Source organism: Bicyclus anynana, chromosome 17 (genome assembly GCF_947172395.1).
Source record: "Bicyclus anynana chromosome 17, ilBicAnyn1.1, whole genome shotgun sequence".
NCBI classification, from domain to species: domain Eukaryota; kingdom Metazoa; phylum Arthropoda; class Insecta; order Lepidoptera; family Nymphalidae; genus Bicyclus; species Bicyclus anynana.
This window is the reverse complement of record NC_069099.1, coordinates 11,340,224-11,356,406: the sequence shown is the minus strand read 5'-3', so window position 1 is coordinate 11,356,406 and position 16,183 is coordinate 11,340,224. Positions and strand designations below refer to the sequence as shown.

The 16,183-nt window shown below is 36.8% G+C and overlaps 3 protein-coding genes across 5 annotated transcripts in view; 1 reads left to right on the top strand and 2 right to left on the bottom strand.

The window, feature by feature from the left end:
• The window catches only part of LOC112050193 (unconventional myosin-IXa), a 61,804-nt gene extending 56,215 nt beyond the window's left edge, over positions 1-5,589 (top strand). The window contains exon 34 of the mRNA XM_052886470.1: positions 1,208-5,589. Coding sequence (XP_052742430.1) covers positions 1,208-1,355 — 148 coding nt within the window. The 3' untranslated portion in view covers positions 1,356-5,589. The remainder of the gene's footprint in view (positions 1-1,207) is intronic.
• Positions 5,581-8,587, bottom strand: LOC112051042 (uncharacterized). Of its 3 annotated transcripts, XR_008251594.1 has the most exons (3): positions 7,415-8,587; positions 5,809-6,448; positions 5,581-5,769 (listed from the first exon to the last, which is right to left on the bottom strand). XR_008251594.1 is itself a non-coding variant. In XM_024089902.2 (2 exons), exons 1-2 carry the CDS (start codon positions 8,479-8,481, stop codon positions 5,908-5,910), a joined length of 1,608 nt encoding a protein of 535 aa, XP_023945670.1. In that variant the 5' UTR covers positions 8,482-8,587; the 3' UTR covers positions 5,581-5,907. The 3 variants fall into 3 exon arrangements, 2 of the variants coding, with proteins under 2 accessions (XP_023945670.1, XP_052742429.1); XM_024089902.2 differs by having other exon boundaries at positions 5,581-6,448; XM_052886469.1 differs by having other exon boundaries at positions 5,581-6,448; positions 8,091-8,259.
• A 2,279-nt stretch (positions 8,588-10,866) lies between these two features.
• LOC112051862 (probable phospholipid-transporting ATPase IM) overlaps positions 10,867-16,183 on the bottom strand; it is a 45,235-nt gene continuing 39,918 nt past the window's right edge. The window contains exons 19-23 of the mRNA XM_052886471.1: positions 14,869-15,092; positions 14,128-14,353; positions 13,036-13,139; positions 12,673-12,846; positions 10,867-12,138 (exon numbers count right to left, since the gene is read on the bottom strand). Coding sequence (XP_052742431.1) covers positions 11,755-12,138; positions 12,673-12,846; positions 13,036-13,139; positions 14,128-14,353; positions 14,869-15,092 — 1,112 coding nt within the window. The 3' untranslated portion in view covers positions 10,867-11,754. The remainder of the gene's footprint in view (positions 12,139-12,672; positions 12,847-13,035; positions 13,140-14,127; positions 14,354-14,868; positions 15,093-16,183) is intronic.

Here is a 16,183-nt window from a genome sequence, read left to right as displayed (position 1 = left end):
TGTAACTTCTCCCGTTTGCTCTGCTCCAATTGATCGTAGCGTGATGAAAAATATACTATAACCTGCCCAGGAGTATGAAAAATAATTGCACCAAGTTTCATTAAAATCCGTCGAGTACTTTTTGTTTCTATAACGAACATACAGACAGACAGACAAAAATTTTACTGATTGCATTTTTGGCATCAGTATCGATCACTAATCACTCCCTGATAGTTATTTTGTAAATATATTTCATGTACAGAATTGACCTCTACAGATTTATTATAAGTATAGATAGATATAGAAAACTTTCATTGTTTAATAAGCGACTAAATAATGTTAAGACAATTAGCCACATTTTTTCGCCTCAGTTTCGACACGTTAGTGACATCTAATAGGACCCATTACATCTGATCGCCATAGTACACGAGATATTGTGTTTGTGAAGTTAGCAACAAATGACTGCGCAATGAATCAATAACGGTACAAACGGCCGGCACAGACGGGGAGCCGCCTAGACGCGACCGCGCATTCCGCAGCTAACTTCAAAAACATAAAGATCCGTGGCTAGTTCTAAAGCTTTAGTTGTTTAATGTCCTTTGACTATTTAGACTATGGACCTGTTTCGCACCCAAATTCACCAACAAAAAAATCGGTCGTTTTTTGGAGGGGGCGAGGTAAACTCACACATCGAAAATATTTAACACAATTAAATATATTCCGTGTCTATACACTACACACAACTATGAATTTTACTTGCAATACACACACGCGTATTTTTTAACAGACTAACAACACATCGCTTAGACTATCCACAGTATATATACCTACATAGAATATTCGATTTCTTGATCGAATTTTTTGCTGTTCCGCCAAATGAATCGATTATTTTTAGAAATTGTTTTTATTACAAATTTGATAAAATTAAGGTAAAAATACTTACAAATGAAATGTTACCTCATCTTTTACTCAACTACAAGTTTATGGCCGGTTTTTATGCCATTCAACTACACAAACCATTTTTAAGGAGCTCTTTACACGACGAAAACGATTACAACAATGAAACATCGATTCTACAGCAACAGTTTTTATAAACGCGTTAGATCATTGATTTTTGATCTTTGCCAGTGGAGTAACGGTTAGCGAGGCAGGTCCTGTTATTAATGGTCGAAGTTAATGTCGTTTACACCAAACGGCCGCTACAACCCACCGTGTTTGACCGATCCAGGGCGACATCAGACGACGATTTACTATCAACCACAGACCACGACGGCGAGTTTGGCAGCACCGATGACCTCAGCACCGGCGCCTCCTCGCTGCGCTCCCAGCGGCTGCTGCACCGCCAGCTCTCCTCCGACGACCCCATCATGGTGTAGAGTAGACCCCACAGCCCGGCCCCAGCACTGCCGCCTATATACTGCACTAGAAAGTTGACACTTAGTCGAGGTAAATACAGTATCAGCACTACGGCGTATATACTTCACTAGACACACCAGTGGGCTTAACATGCATCAGTGACATATCTCGTGAAGAGGTAAATGGCGACCAAAAGCGGTAGAGTTGTCCCATTCCTAGCTCTTTTGTCCCGAAGCAATGAAATAGACAGCGATATTTCCGGTTGCGCCGCTATTGGTCGATTTGTCTTTCCTGTCTCGAGATATGTCGTAGGGCGTATCTTTGGACTTAAGTAGGTTTAAGATGCGCATCAAGAGATAACGAAATAATTTTGTTTTCTCTTTCGGTACGATGGGACGAAAGATAGTGTTCTATTCCCAAAAATATTCCGTTTTCTCTTGACTTATAGCAGATGTTCTATTTATCACAAGGTGGCAAACCTTGTGATAAATAGTAGTCCGTAGTTGCGGACTGATGTGAGATAGGATGGGATAGGCTGTTTGTATACATGTCTGTGCCATAATGTTTTTGGAAAAAAAAATATAAAAAATCATCACAGACTAGAAATAAGATTATAATTTTTTTTTTCAAATTTCAAATGTACTGATAGAGCGATTTTTTTTCTTTCATCACTAATTGGCAATATATATCTCTGTTAGGCCTAGCATGCATCAATGACGTAAATCGTAAAGAGAAAAAGACATTGTCGACCAATACAGGCGGAGTTCTCTTTCATTCCAACACATTGAAAGTTTGAATTTTACATTTCTGGGGATTTTTATATTTTTGGTCGGACTATAAATTAAGATTTTTGTAAATATAAGTTCAATAAAATAAACCTATTCTAAAATTTACACTTCACAAAAAAAACAGTGATTTTTTTTTAGGGCCATGGTGCATTTTTAAAAGTTATACAATAACATAATGGATTTTCGATATTCTGCAACTATTTGATATGTGAATTTACGAAATTGATAATGAATAATTTAATATTTAAAACTGGAGTACACGGAAAATAGTTCTTGTATAACTGAAAACAAAATATGTGGTGCATTTTAAACATTTTCCTTTTATGCTTCTATCATAAATATAGTTTTTTATGGTATTTACTTTTTGAAAGGTTTTTATAAACATCCAGTATACTGTTCATTCATGTTAACATGATAGTTAACTGTAGGTGTCTCTAATACTTGAGAACCAGCCATCAATTAATCAACTAAATAAAGGTTACAAATGTCAGTTGCCATAGCAACTATTTGAAGATGAGGAGGAAATGAAGGTCATGGCTCATTTCGAGCCACATAGCAATCGACTACCTCCTCTTCATATAGCATGGTATAAGGGTCTATCTAAGAGTGATGATAGCCCAGTAGATATGACCTCTGCCTTTGATTCCGGAGAGTGTGGGTTCGTATCCGGTACGGGGCATGAACCACCAACTTTTCAGTTGTGTGTATTTTAAGAAATTAAATATCACGTGTCTCAAACGGCGAAGGAAAAACATCATGAGGAAACCTGCATACCAGAGAAATTTCTTAAATCTCTGCGTGTGTGAAGACTGCCAATCCACATTGGGCCAGCGTGGTGGACTATTGGCCTAACCGTTCTCATTCTGAGAGGAGACTTGAGCTCAGCAGTGAGCCGAATATGGGTTGATAATGATGAAGGGTCTATCTTAAAAAAATATTCCCATTATGGATAAGAGGTCGGACGGCTTATTCGCGAACTACAATCAACTATTCAGTACAAGTATAGTAAGCATTTAAGTAACTACGTTTTTAAATGAAACTATCCAGCTATTTATATTATTGTTTGGTTGGTGATTACCGGCTTGCAATCTAAAAAGATTTTTTTTTGACTGTTTTAAAATATATTTCTTATTACAAAGGTTTTATAACATGTATACTCAATACTCATACATAAATGTCTAGTTGATTACAAGTGATATCACAAAAGGTATGTAGGCAGTTTTTAATCAATTTGGGACGTTTTTGTTACTAAAAGATTTTAGGCTGGTGTACCATCTGCCTTGATATGTAGTTTACAGCTACTTATTATGTAAATAGTAGTCTATTTATATGTTAATAATCAAGTTGGTAATTATGTTTTTCAAAGTAATTTTAGAGACAATAGAAAATACTATTTGATTTTTTGTTTTTTATTCATTGCGTTACAATTTTATTGAAAATTTTGATTTTGATACAATAATTAGGATCTTCAATCACTTTTAAAAAATGGATAGGGATGTCCTTTAAAAATGTCGTCTTTAAAATGGTCCCTGTGTAGTAGTCTTGGTTAAAATAATGCAAATTCTGCATTTACAAAGTGCCAAAAAAAATGAAAGATTTGGACCTGGCACATAACCTAAGATAAAATTTTTACAGTGATATCTAGATAAAACACCATGTATTAATACTAGTTGCAGATATTAAACTATCTTTTTTTAAAAACTATGACAAGTCTTTTAAAAAAGATAGATAGCACATGTAAGAGAGAAGATATCTGCCCAAGAAAAGTAACACTTTATGGGACTGTGCCGTTTTTTGTCTCTAATTTGGTCGTGTAATTTGATATACATAACATTGTAAATTATTAATTGTTTGTGTGGCTTATGTTACATTGAAAATCATACTTACCCGACTTGGCGTTACACTTGTTTATAGAAATAAATGTTAGAAACATTTGGTGTAAGTGTTCATTTACACGAGCGGTCAGTGACGTCTCGGCGGCAGCCAACGGCAGTCGAATGCCGCCGAGAAGTCGCTCACTTCGGTCGTCGGTAGCAGTTGCCGCTCGTGTAAATGAACCTTAAGCCGCGTGGTGTATCCTAGTGTACCTTGCTTGTATTTTATTCGTTTCATATTCTAAAAGACTGTCTATTGTTAAGCTATTTGAATTATTGTTAAGTCACAAAATTTCGTCTGCTTTTAATTAGTTAACGATCAAACAACGAATATCTCTGTGACATTTAATTTTATGTACTAAACATACTTTTAGCGCTAAGTTACTCTGCTTGATATTTGTGATTTACGAACTCATATTTTTATATTAGGTACAATTATAATAATTAATTGGAGGCCATTTTATATCGCGATGTTAGTTTGAATCTCAAATTATAATTTAATGTTATGTTTTATGTCGTTGACACAAAAATTGTTATAAGTATCTTGAAATTGTGCCGAAATGCCGAATGAATTTTAGCAAAAAATGAATTCAAAAATTTCTCTTTTTATTGGGGGTTGTGCCACAGTAATCTACTGTACTTTCTGTGCCTTCAACTTATTTGCTTTCAACAAGCAGCAGTTCATGTCTAGAAATGTTTAGATATTGTTGTTTTTTACTAAATGTTAATTGTCATATTTTATGTATATTGTAGAATTTTAGAATCATAATGATTAATCATTAGCAACATACAACTAAATCTTAAAAAACAATATTTTATATAAAATATACCTTTGAAATGTTTATAATCCACAAATAACTATTATTATTGCTTTATAATTAGTATGTGTAGGTTTTTGATAAATGTTCGATGTGGCTCCATCTTAATATGTACAAGTAAAAATCTTTGTAGATAAAATAAAAATCCTTGTAAAGTATTGTAAATATTAGAACTATTAGAAGTGTAACAAACTTAGTTACTACTGAACATACTGATTGTGACAGTTTGTTTTAAGTTAATTAGTATGTAGGATATTCCATGTTTTATGATTTATGGTGTTTCAAATTTGAACTGGTGCCTGATGATTAGTTTTATGAATTTTAGGTTTTAAAAATTTTAATTGCATCTAGGTACTTGAATTGTTAAAAACAATTTTTTTGAATAAAACACTTAATGTGTAACTTTGTTTGGGATTCTACAAAAGTCATTTTAAATCTGAAAAGTTACTAAGATCAGGTGATAAAGATTTAAATAAGATATTAATTTGATATTCTTGTTATTATTACATTAAAAAATAGCAATGTGTTAGCAGAAAGAACATTTTGTAACTGCTAAGGACCAACATTTTTCCAAATACAATATTTTATTTTATAGTAACAGCTGCCGACTTATCTTCCTCATAAGCGGTTTGTAATATACTAATTTTATGTATATTAATCAATCTACTTTTAGAAGTTTTATAATGTGTCAATATAATAATTATAATGAAATGTAACCAAAATATTATACTGTATACAAATTATGATAAAAAAATAAACAATTGCTGTGGACAACTGTGTTTAATTGCTTTCCATACAAAGACCTCTTATAATAAAAAGATGCACAATCATGTACAAAATTTACTTTAAAAATTTACACTTAAAAACTGGTTAATTTTGCTTTGTTTTAGAATTATTGGTAAAGAAAATAAAACATCTTTAAATATAGTCCAATATTCAATAAAATAATTCAACCTTAAGGATGGAGCTTAAGGTTGAATTTGCAAATGCAACTACTTGAATTGAGTGCCAATAAGTTGTGTTTGTCACTCATTGAGTGGGGATGTTTCTTGGTTGCTTATTGTGCATCCACTTTTTAATAGGAAATTCAAATCAAATCATATTTTCTACTGAATCGGGTAATACTTGTGTCCAGGGAAGTTGTCCTATAGGACAAGTCGCCCAATCAACGTCTTCAGTAGCAATTTGCCATATACCAAATGTCTGTCTGGTATCTTTTTGCTCAGTATGTTTATCCTGTATTGGAACTTCGATAATTTCCATATCCTCATCTTGTTCAGATTTATGCATGCTTTCTGAATTTTTTGTCATTTCAAGGTCATTGGCTGTGTACATTCTAGAATTCATAACTGGAAATTTCTCTGGTGTTGCTACAACTTTTGCAAGCTCACATATTTTTTGCATTACTGAATCTGGTAGTTTGGGTCTTATAAGGTCTAACAGCGCCTTAATAAAAAGAGCTAGATGACAATTGTAAGTTGAAATAATTGGTTGTAAGAAATCTATGTCAGTGAACTCCTTTGGTATTGGCTTACACAAGTCAAACAAAATATTTCTCTTATCATTGGGGAACCAATCGCAGTAAATACTGTTCATTTCATTATTATTCAGTGTTGTTATATCAATATCAGACCTGGAACAAATATACTAATATTAGTAAAAATATTTGATGAGTATTATCAATAACCTATCTAACCTGAAAATATCATTGGTCACTTGTTTGGGGCTCTGCTCAGAGGTTTTTCTCTACCACACAATGGATCTGGCTTTCAAGGATTCACTATGAATCCATGGAAGTCAGATCCATTGTGAATATTTACTATGAGTTGAGTATCAATGCTAAGATATTCATTTCAAAGTGAAATATAAAACTCAAATGATTATTGTTGAGTATGTCTTAACTAGTTTCCCAAAACTCCTATAGGAAGGATTAGTCATCAGCATTTTTACACAATTAAATACATACATACACAATCCACAGAACCAAACCAAAGTCAATGTCATAGCTCAGCGAATCGCGAAGCTGAAGTGGCAATAGGCAGGCCACATAGTTCAAAAAGCTGATGGCCATTGGGGTGCTGGAATAGCAACCCTGCACCGGAAAGCTCAGTGTTGGTCGACCGCCCACTAGGTGGACCTCAGATGTCAAGCGGGATACAGGGAGCTGCTTAATGCTGGCGGCTCGAGACTGTCGTGTTTAGAGGTCCATGCAAGAGGCCTATGTATGTATGTAAAGTAAATACATAAAATTTTAATACAGCTTATATATTAAACTGCCAAACCTATTTGGGTGCAAAACTAGTTGGGTATACTTGAAAAATAATCAACTGAGTTTAGCTTGGTTTTTGTTGAAATAGTTTGGAGCCAATCACTGGGTTCACAGGATGTCCAGGCTAAGTGTTTCTAATTTCAATATTTTCTTTTAAAATTGGTATAAAATGACAATAAAAAGAATCTCATGATTCTGTAAAATAATATGATTTATAAAAAATACAAGGTTTGAAAGACTGTTCTGAAACAATTTACATAAAATGATGATGGAATAGATAAAACAAGTCAAAATTCCATGTCTGTTAAAAAGGAGACTTGGTATACTAACTTATTTATCTTCTCTAGAAACTTTTGATTATTACTTAAACTTGTTAGTATAGTGGAAACCCATTTAGCTGCAAGTTTACATTTCATAGTCTCTTCCTCTCCCTGAGTCACTTTTATTAGCTCCAATAGAAAGTCTTTCAACAAGTCATGTGTCAGTAGGAAATTCAGAAGTCCAGAAAAACTTTGTACATAGAGCCTGCATAAGGGACTATCATTACTGAAATTGTCATCCAGGTTCTCATACATTTCAAGTGAAAGAATTCCAGATTCATCTGCTAGTAGTGCTTTGTTCACATAACTTGAGAAAGAATCATTAATCAGTATTTTTTTAGCTTTAATGTTAAGTTCCTGCCACAGCCAGTTAATGTTACGATATGAAAAATTATGTCTTTCTTTAAATAATTCACGGGCACCATTCAGCAAACTTTCACTTAAGAAAGCTTGGGTTACATTTGCCGAATTTTTTACTTTACTTTTAGGGTGTGAGCAAATACTCAGCAAAACACAAAAGTCCATCATAGTTGTTATTTCTTTTTCAATGTATGTTTCAATTTGCACTTTGTCTACAGTGTAATCGCTAATGCACACTTTATGTTTATCCCAATATCGTTTTTGGAGCCAATTCAAGCTGATATCACACGCCTCTCTCAAAAGCTCGAGATGCGGGAGTAGATTACCGTGTGAGGTTTCGTGACGCAATACTACAATCCATTCTGGAACACCGAAGGCTTTCGCAGCTTGAAATAAACTGAGCCCTTTCGCAGTTTCATTGTCAAACATGTGGTTTATGAAACGTACCATTGCAGATGAGTACGCTAAGCGAAGCAAGTGATCGCTACACATGTCATGATTCTGCTCCTGATCTTGAATGTGCACATTCAACAAACTCATTGTGGCTTCAATCCCAGAAGGTAGAGAAGGACACCTTGCCTTCCAAATTAATAATTGATCAAGTGCAGCTTTCTTTGAAGAAAGAGTTGACGTTACTTCAAATATATTTTTATAAACTACATTCCATTCCTCTGTATTATACCATGGTGATAAATGAAAAAATTCTTTCATCATCATATTTAACGCTATTCTTATATGAAATTACAAAAAAAAATTAATAATTAATAACAACAATTCGAAAGCACCATGGGGGTGAAACTTCCGCACAGTTCGCTTACGTAAAATATTTTTTATGAAGTGCTGCCCTCCAGCGCTCACGGTACAAAAACTTAAGCGAAGTTTTCTCAGGCACAATATAGATGGCACGCATGAAGCACATTATTTGATTAAAATCACTCCTGTTCAAACTATGAAAATTTTAAAAAATATAGTTTCAAATATGACAGTTTAGCTGTCTTTGAATTTTTTCTGTTGTTGCTATAGTGACATGTTGTTTAAAACTTGGTGACAGTGGTGAACGAAAAATATTAAAATAAGATGTAATCGGTACAAATAAGTGATTAAAATGGGTATTACTTGTGGATTTCGTGTGCATAGTTAATAATTAACCATGGAACATGCTCGACCACCATCGGAATTATGCTTAGAAGGCGGCCCGGTGTGTCACGAAACGGCGTGGCGAAAATGTCGCCAGCAATTTTACGTGTTCTTAAAGGTGATCAGTGTGTAGATGTTATCAGTGGTTATTTATAATCATAAAAGTCAATATTCATAGTTGGTGCACTAATGTTATCAGGCTGCTGAAGTGCATTAAGATATTTTCATAATCACAAAAGAAAAAATAAATCGTTGAATAATAAGAATCTTCTTTTTTTTCTTTGATTAAAAATCCTTTAATATTTGAAGGATTATTGTAGTTTGTTCTCCTTATTACTATATATTTATAAAATTTGGCTATTTTAAATATTTAGGTACATTAGTATTATATAGTGAAATATTAAATGTTTACATTAATTTTTTTTCATTAATAATATATAAGAATTAAGGAAATCAACTAAAAATATAGATTGTACTCGTAGAGGGAACGCCATCTATGGGTAGCCAATAAATCTAATTAGATTGCGCCATCTAGTGATCACGGTACATAACTTTTTTAAACTGAAATGAGAGTTGCGTATCTATCTCAATATATAATGTATCATCTATGGAAAGCAATATCACAAAAACATAACCTCACAGTACTCACTCACACTCACACCTATTATAAAAACACAGACTGAGACTGCTGTCAGTGTCAATGTCAAGTAAATTCCACAGAATATAAAGTGCTCCAGTGCTCCGTCCACTTAATCCTCAGACCAATTACCATAAAAGAAATGTATTGCTAATTTTATAGTGAGTAGTGTAAGAACACAGAATATATTTACAGAAGTTTGGTGTTAAATATTTTCAATGTTTGATTTTACCTCGGCACCCTAAAAAAATTACAGCCTTTGTTGATGAATTTGGGTGCGATACTATTCCATTTGTAATTGGTCTGAGTTACCACAGGACAAGCCTCGTTAGACGTTATCCCTCTGTCAAAAGTATATTTAAGATCACGATCTAACGTGTTTAAGCAAATAGAATAACACATATAAAATCTTTGTTTCATTGTATTAAAATTACACGTGTATGAATACTGATTTAAAATAGTTGTGTGTAGTGGAAGGATACAGGATATATTTATCAGTAATGTTTTCGAAGAGTGACTTTACCTCGTCCCCCTCAAAAAAGTGAATTTAAGTGCGATACAATACAAGTCCAAAGGTCTGAGACGATATCCAATTTGTACAGTCAACGACATAAAACTACGTTCAACTAAGCGATCCTAACTAGTACGCTCACGACCATAGATAGCTTTTTCCTTTCCACTTGCTTGAAGTCTTAGACCATTATAAAGAATGGACCTGTTCCGCGAGTCAAATTTATAGTTGTGTATGGACATAGAATATTTTTAATGGTGTTAAATATTTTCGATGTGTGAGTTTACCTCGTCCCCCCTCAAAAAACGACAGACAATTTTGTTCGTGAATTTGAGTGCGATGCATCTCCATTTTCTAATTCCTCTATGTGGTCGCGTGATGACGCGATTTGCAGTATTACTATAATAATAACTTTAATGCTAAATATTTTATGAATTTTTTGTAAAATAAAATTTTACAAAAAATGTATAAAAATTGGGCTTGCCGATGAAAAGTGACATATAGTTAGTACTTTAACCATAGTTGATACTTTATCGAATGATTTTACAATTTTGTTTCCTAGTGGTTTACACTACTGCCGTTATAAATACGAACGTGAATTTGTTTCTAATTATTTTTTGATAATACTATAGCTTTGAATATTTTTTTCTTCTTTCAATTCCATAAATCAAACAATTACTGTGAGGACACAATCGCAAGCATCCACATTTTCATATTTATATTCGTGTACAAAATTAAAACGTGTTCTACTGAACCTCTTTTTATAGGAACTGTGACAGAATGATTAAATAGGTAGAAGGTATTTATAAAAAAAATCTCAAGAGAGTAATTTTTTTATTAAAAATTTGATACCAAAGCAAATGATGATGTATTACATGCAGCTGAAATAAGGCACAATTTTTAAAATGTTGATTTTGGAATTATTATGTAAATAAAAAATAAACTATAAATAACAATTTAAAATAATTTAGAATTTTACTTATACAGTAATTTTACGCTGAAATTTTATTTCAACTGCATATAGTACGGACATATTTTTAAATGCACATTTTACTAAGGTCTCCGACACAAGACGACAATAATTAAAAAGCATATAAAAACATTAAGCTCACAAGTGAAATAACAAATAAAAAAAGAAATAAAAAAATGACAAGTTTTATACCATAAGAACGAAAAGGACAATGGTCTCGGTAACAATTGAACATATTCCTAAGATATCGTTTAACGACAGTGACGTCGACGATGGAACTAAAACAAACTAATCGTTGGGTCGCGCGCGCGGCAAACGGAACCACGTCGTCCACACATACAAAGGAACATCGGGAGATAACTACGCTTTCCGATACAAAAGAGTAATCTTAGTACGTACCATAATAAATATCTATCAATATATACTCTCGATCAACAAATATAATTTAATATAGGCAATAATATAATACGAATTTTTAAATCTATCAACATTATCACAATACGAGTTGCGACGACATTATGCCGTCTAATAAAAAATTACGGGTCGTTTGTAACCTCTTTATTATTTACAAACATTACTTTCGATCTTATATTGTACAATTTACGTCTTTTTATTATTAAAAGAACACCATCGCTAGCGGAGCCGTCGCCCAGGCGCGGCGCGGCGCTCGGCCGGGCCCGCTGGCGCGTCCGCCGCGACCTCTCACGGAGGGCCATCCTTCGCTCTCCGCGGGACTCATAAGTCGACCGAGTCCAGGTCCTGCTTGGGCGCGCGCGGCGAGGGCGGCGAGGGCGGCGAGGGCGGGGAGGGCGGGGGCGTGGACGCGCGCGGGTGGAACTTGCCCGGCAGCGACGCGAGCGCCGACAGCGCGGCGTCGGCGTGCGGGATGCGGCGCATGATTTTGCCGGACGTGATGAGGCGGCCGAAGCCCTCCTGGTGCGCGAAGGCGTACCCGGAGCGCACGGAGCGGCGCGCGCGGCGCGCGGACGGTGTGCGCGGCGCGGGCGCGGCGGCGGCGCGGCGCCAGCGCGTGCGCGCGCGCAGCCGCTCCGCCAGCGTGGGCCGCCGCCGCGAGCACGCCAGCCGCCACGACACCACCGGCACCATCAGGATCATCATCTGCAGCACAAGGAATCATTCTAACTCATTTTACAAAGTACCAATTCAGAAATAATAATTATTACTGACTACTGTCTTAAATACAAATAATTGAGCCTAACATATGAATGCATATAAATAAATAGAAGTTATATATAACTGTTAGTCTATGAAACAGATATATGTGTGTGACAATAATTTTGATGGCCTACAAAAGCACAATAATTTAAAATTGACGCGCCACTGGAATTACATGTAATTTCTAATAGTTTTTTAGCTCTAAAGTTTTACATGAGATTAGATGAAGTAGAGTATGAAAATGCATCTAATTTAAAAATATTGGGTCTCTATTAGAAAACACACTTCACTGTGCAAAATTGTGGAAATATTCACTTCAATATTGGTTATATTTAAAAATATATAGAAATTTTCTTATTCTTAATCAAAATAAAATGAAAATATAAAGCACTAGTTATAGAACGTCCTGCCATGCAACTGTTTAATAATCTACTATTATAAAGTGTTGTCTATAATAAAGTCCACGACGCCACTAACAGTGAGCACGGCGGTGAACCAGAAGGTGGCCTGCGTGAGCGCCACGGTGAGCGAGCCCACGTAGGGGCCGCCGATCACGTAGTTGTAGAAGTAGTCCAGCACGAAGTACGACACCAGCGAGCCCCAGATTGTGATATGGTTGAATACCGTCCAGTATGTCGTGTCTAACGCGATCTGCAAACATTTATACCGATTTTTAACGATTTTTGTAATTGTCGCTCTACTCCTCAAGTCAATTACTTTAAAATATTGTGGTATGAATAGCTAAAGGAATACAAACGAAAATATCTGGCTTTAATTTGAATCACATGCATATTCACCATTAATATATTATGGGTATATTGATTGCTGACATAACCTCACCTGTGTCGTATTGTCAATTATCAAAATTGTAGCCACGACACTCCCCAGTAGCATGTGGTCGGATAATATCTTGCCGTCGGGCGCCAACCCGTCTTTGTAAGTACCTGTACATAAATAAAATATAATTCTTTTAATTCGTTCCATTTAATCTGGCTGCTATATCAGAAGTGGGATTCTAAGTATATTATATTTTAATAAATGTTTTAAAACTATTTATTTGATAGGCTTCTAAGCAGAAATGTGTGACGAAAACCACGGAAGTCCCATTAAGGTACACTTACGCACCAGATACAGGTATAATGGTTCTATGAATGAACCATACCGTAGGGTATGAGGAAGAGCACGAGCGAGGTGAAGCAGCCGTGCAGCGTGGACTTGATGAACTCGGTCTTGTTGAACAGCTGGCTGGTGTGGCCGGGCGCGTACAGCTTGGGGAACTGCAGCGAGGTGACGTCGGCCACGTCTGCATCACGTACCGTAGGGTATGAGGAAGAGCACGAGCGAGGTGAAGCAGCCGTGCAGCGTGGACTTGATGAACTCGGTCTTGTTGAACAGCTGGCTGGTGTGGCCGGGCGCGTACAGCTTGGGGAACTGCAGCGAGGTGACGTCGGCCACGTCTGCATCACGTACCGTAGGGTATGAGGAAGAGCACGAGCGAGGTGAAGCAGCCGTGCAGCGTGGACTTGATGAACTCGGTCTTGTTGAACAGCTGGCTGGTGTGGCCGGGCGCGTACAGCTTGGGGAACTGCAGCGAGGAGACGTCGGCCACGTCTGCATCACGTACCGTAGGGTATGAGGAAGAGCACGAGCGAGGTGAAGCAGCCGTGCAGCGTGGACTTGATGAACTCGGTCTTGTTGAACAGCTGGCTGGTGTGGCCGGGCGCGTACAGCTTGGGGAACTGCAGCGAGGTGACGTCGGCCACGTCTGCATCACGTACCGTAGGGTATGAGGAAGAGCACGAGCGAGGTGAAGCAGCCGTGCAGCGTGGACTTGATGAACTCGGTCTTGTTGAACAGCTGGCTGGTGTGGCCGGGCGCGTACAGCTTGGGGAACTGCAGCGAGGTGACGTCGGCCACGTCTGCATCACGTACCGTAGGGTATGAGGAAGAGCACGAGCGAGGTGAAGCAGCCGTGCAGCGTGGACTTGATGAACTCGGTCTTGTTGAACAGCTGGCTGGTGTGGCCGGGCGCGTACAGCTTGGGGAACTGCAGCGAGGTGACGTCGGACACGTCCTGCTCGAACACGCCGAGCGCCAGCACCGGCAGCGACGTGTAGAACAGGTTGTACACCGAGATGAACATCTCGTCGAACACCGTCTGGAACGCAATGTTGTTTTTTTTAGTACAGTTAACGGAAACAGATTTTCATCTTTTATCCGCCTAGAGAGACTACAAAATGGCAGCATTTCGTTAGCTTCAATTTTCAAAAAAGGCTACACGCATGTTACGCACACTATACTATTTTTGTACTTATTATATTTGAGTATATATGTATGTAAGGTATGTCGTGTCTCGGGTAACGGTTATGGGTAATCAAATAAAAGTAGGCTCCACTGATAAACACTTATATTGACTGTAACGTACAACGGTAAGGTAACGACTGGGTGACAACGAAACTTACGAAAATGCTTATGTAGAGCATTTTATATTTACATTTTTTTTTTAAAAGAAAACAATGTAAAGGTAGTAATAGGGGTGCGACGTGACATCCTGAACACTATAAGTACTTGTTACACTAACTTAAACTAATGAACTCTGTAAAGCTAACAAAAAAAAAAAAAGACAAAAAAAAAGTACAATATTAATGATTACGAAAGAAAGCAACTACTCACTTGTGCACTAAATCCACAGAACATCGCGAACCAGAAGTGGCAGACCGTGAACGCGAAGTTCTTGTAAAAGAAATATCGCAGGAACTTGCACATCCGGTAGTACGACCAGCGGCCGTGCACCAGCAGCAGTCGCTGCAGGAACCTGAACTGCGCTATGGAGTAGTCCGACGCTAATACTGCTTGCATGCCCTCTTGGCCTGAGATTCCAACGCCTATGTGCGCCGCTGAAATACGAAATTAAGGTTTAAGATCTTTATTTTCTGACGGCCTCCGTGGCGCAGTGGTATGCGCGGTGGATTTACAAGACGGAGGTCCTGGGTTCGATCCCCGGTTGGGCAGATTGAGATTTTCTTAATTTTTCCAGGTTTGGCTGGTGGGAGGCTTCGGCCGTGGCTAGTTACCACCCTACCGGCAAAGACGTACCGCCAAGCGATTTAGCGTTCCGGTACGATGCCGTGTAGAAACCGAAAGGGGTTTGGATTTTCATCCTCCTCCTAACAAATTAGCCCGCTTCCATCTTAGATTGCATCATCACTTACCATCAGGTGAGATTGTAGTCAAGGGCTAACTTGTAAAGAATAAAAAAAAATAGTAATGTATTTACAAACAAAAAATAATGAAAACGCATGTTTTTTTAATTTGTTTAAAGTATTTTTTAAATTTGGCGGGCGATTTCAGTCTCTACTTTCTCTAGCCAAATTCTGTTTGTTGCTTGCCTGACAGTCAAAGTAAAGCTTGAGAGGGTCTACTAAGTACACTCATTATCATTATCATCATCAGTCGATGGAGATTCACTGCTGGACGTAGACCTTCTCTCGAGGTATCACACTCCGAGTGATTTACTTAAAAAATATAGGTATAATTTTATATATATAGGTATAAAGCTATTTTTTTTTATATATTTTTATTTTTATATATATATAGCTATATAGGTATAAGGCTGAAGAGATTGTTTGTTTGTTTGAACGTTTTGTTTAATCTCGGGAACTACTGGTCCGATATGAAAAATTATTTCAGTGTTAGATAGCCAATTTATCGAAGTAGGCTATATATTATCCTTGTATTCCTACGGGAGCGGGAATCACGCGGGTGAAAAAAAACTAAGAAACATTTGAATTTTGTTTTAAAGCGTAAAATGTTTTTGATATAAGGTGTAATATAATACTTCCGAGTATTAAGAGGCACGCACTATTGGAAATTCAAATTTTAAATAACTACACTTTTGCAAGTTAACTTAGACTGCAATTATAATTAGTGGAAAGCAGTGATTCGGCGCGCTCAGGGCTTTTCACTCTTGCATTGAAGGTTTTATGTA

Excerpts from the sequence above, each read along its gene's own strand:
- LOC112051042 (XM_024089902.2), bottom strand. The coding sequence starts at position 8,481 with ATGATGATGAAAGAATTTTTTCATTTATCACCATGGTATAATACAGAG. Across the intron at positions 6,449-7,414 it reads TTTCTAGAGAAGATAAATAA|GTCTGATATTGATATAACAA; the intron begins GTTAGTATACCA and ends TATTTGTTCCAG.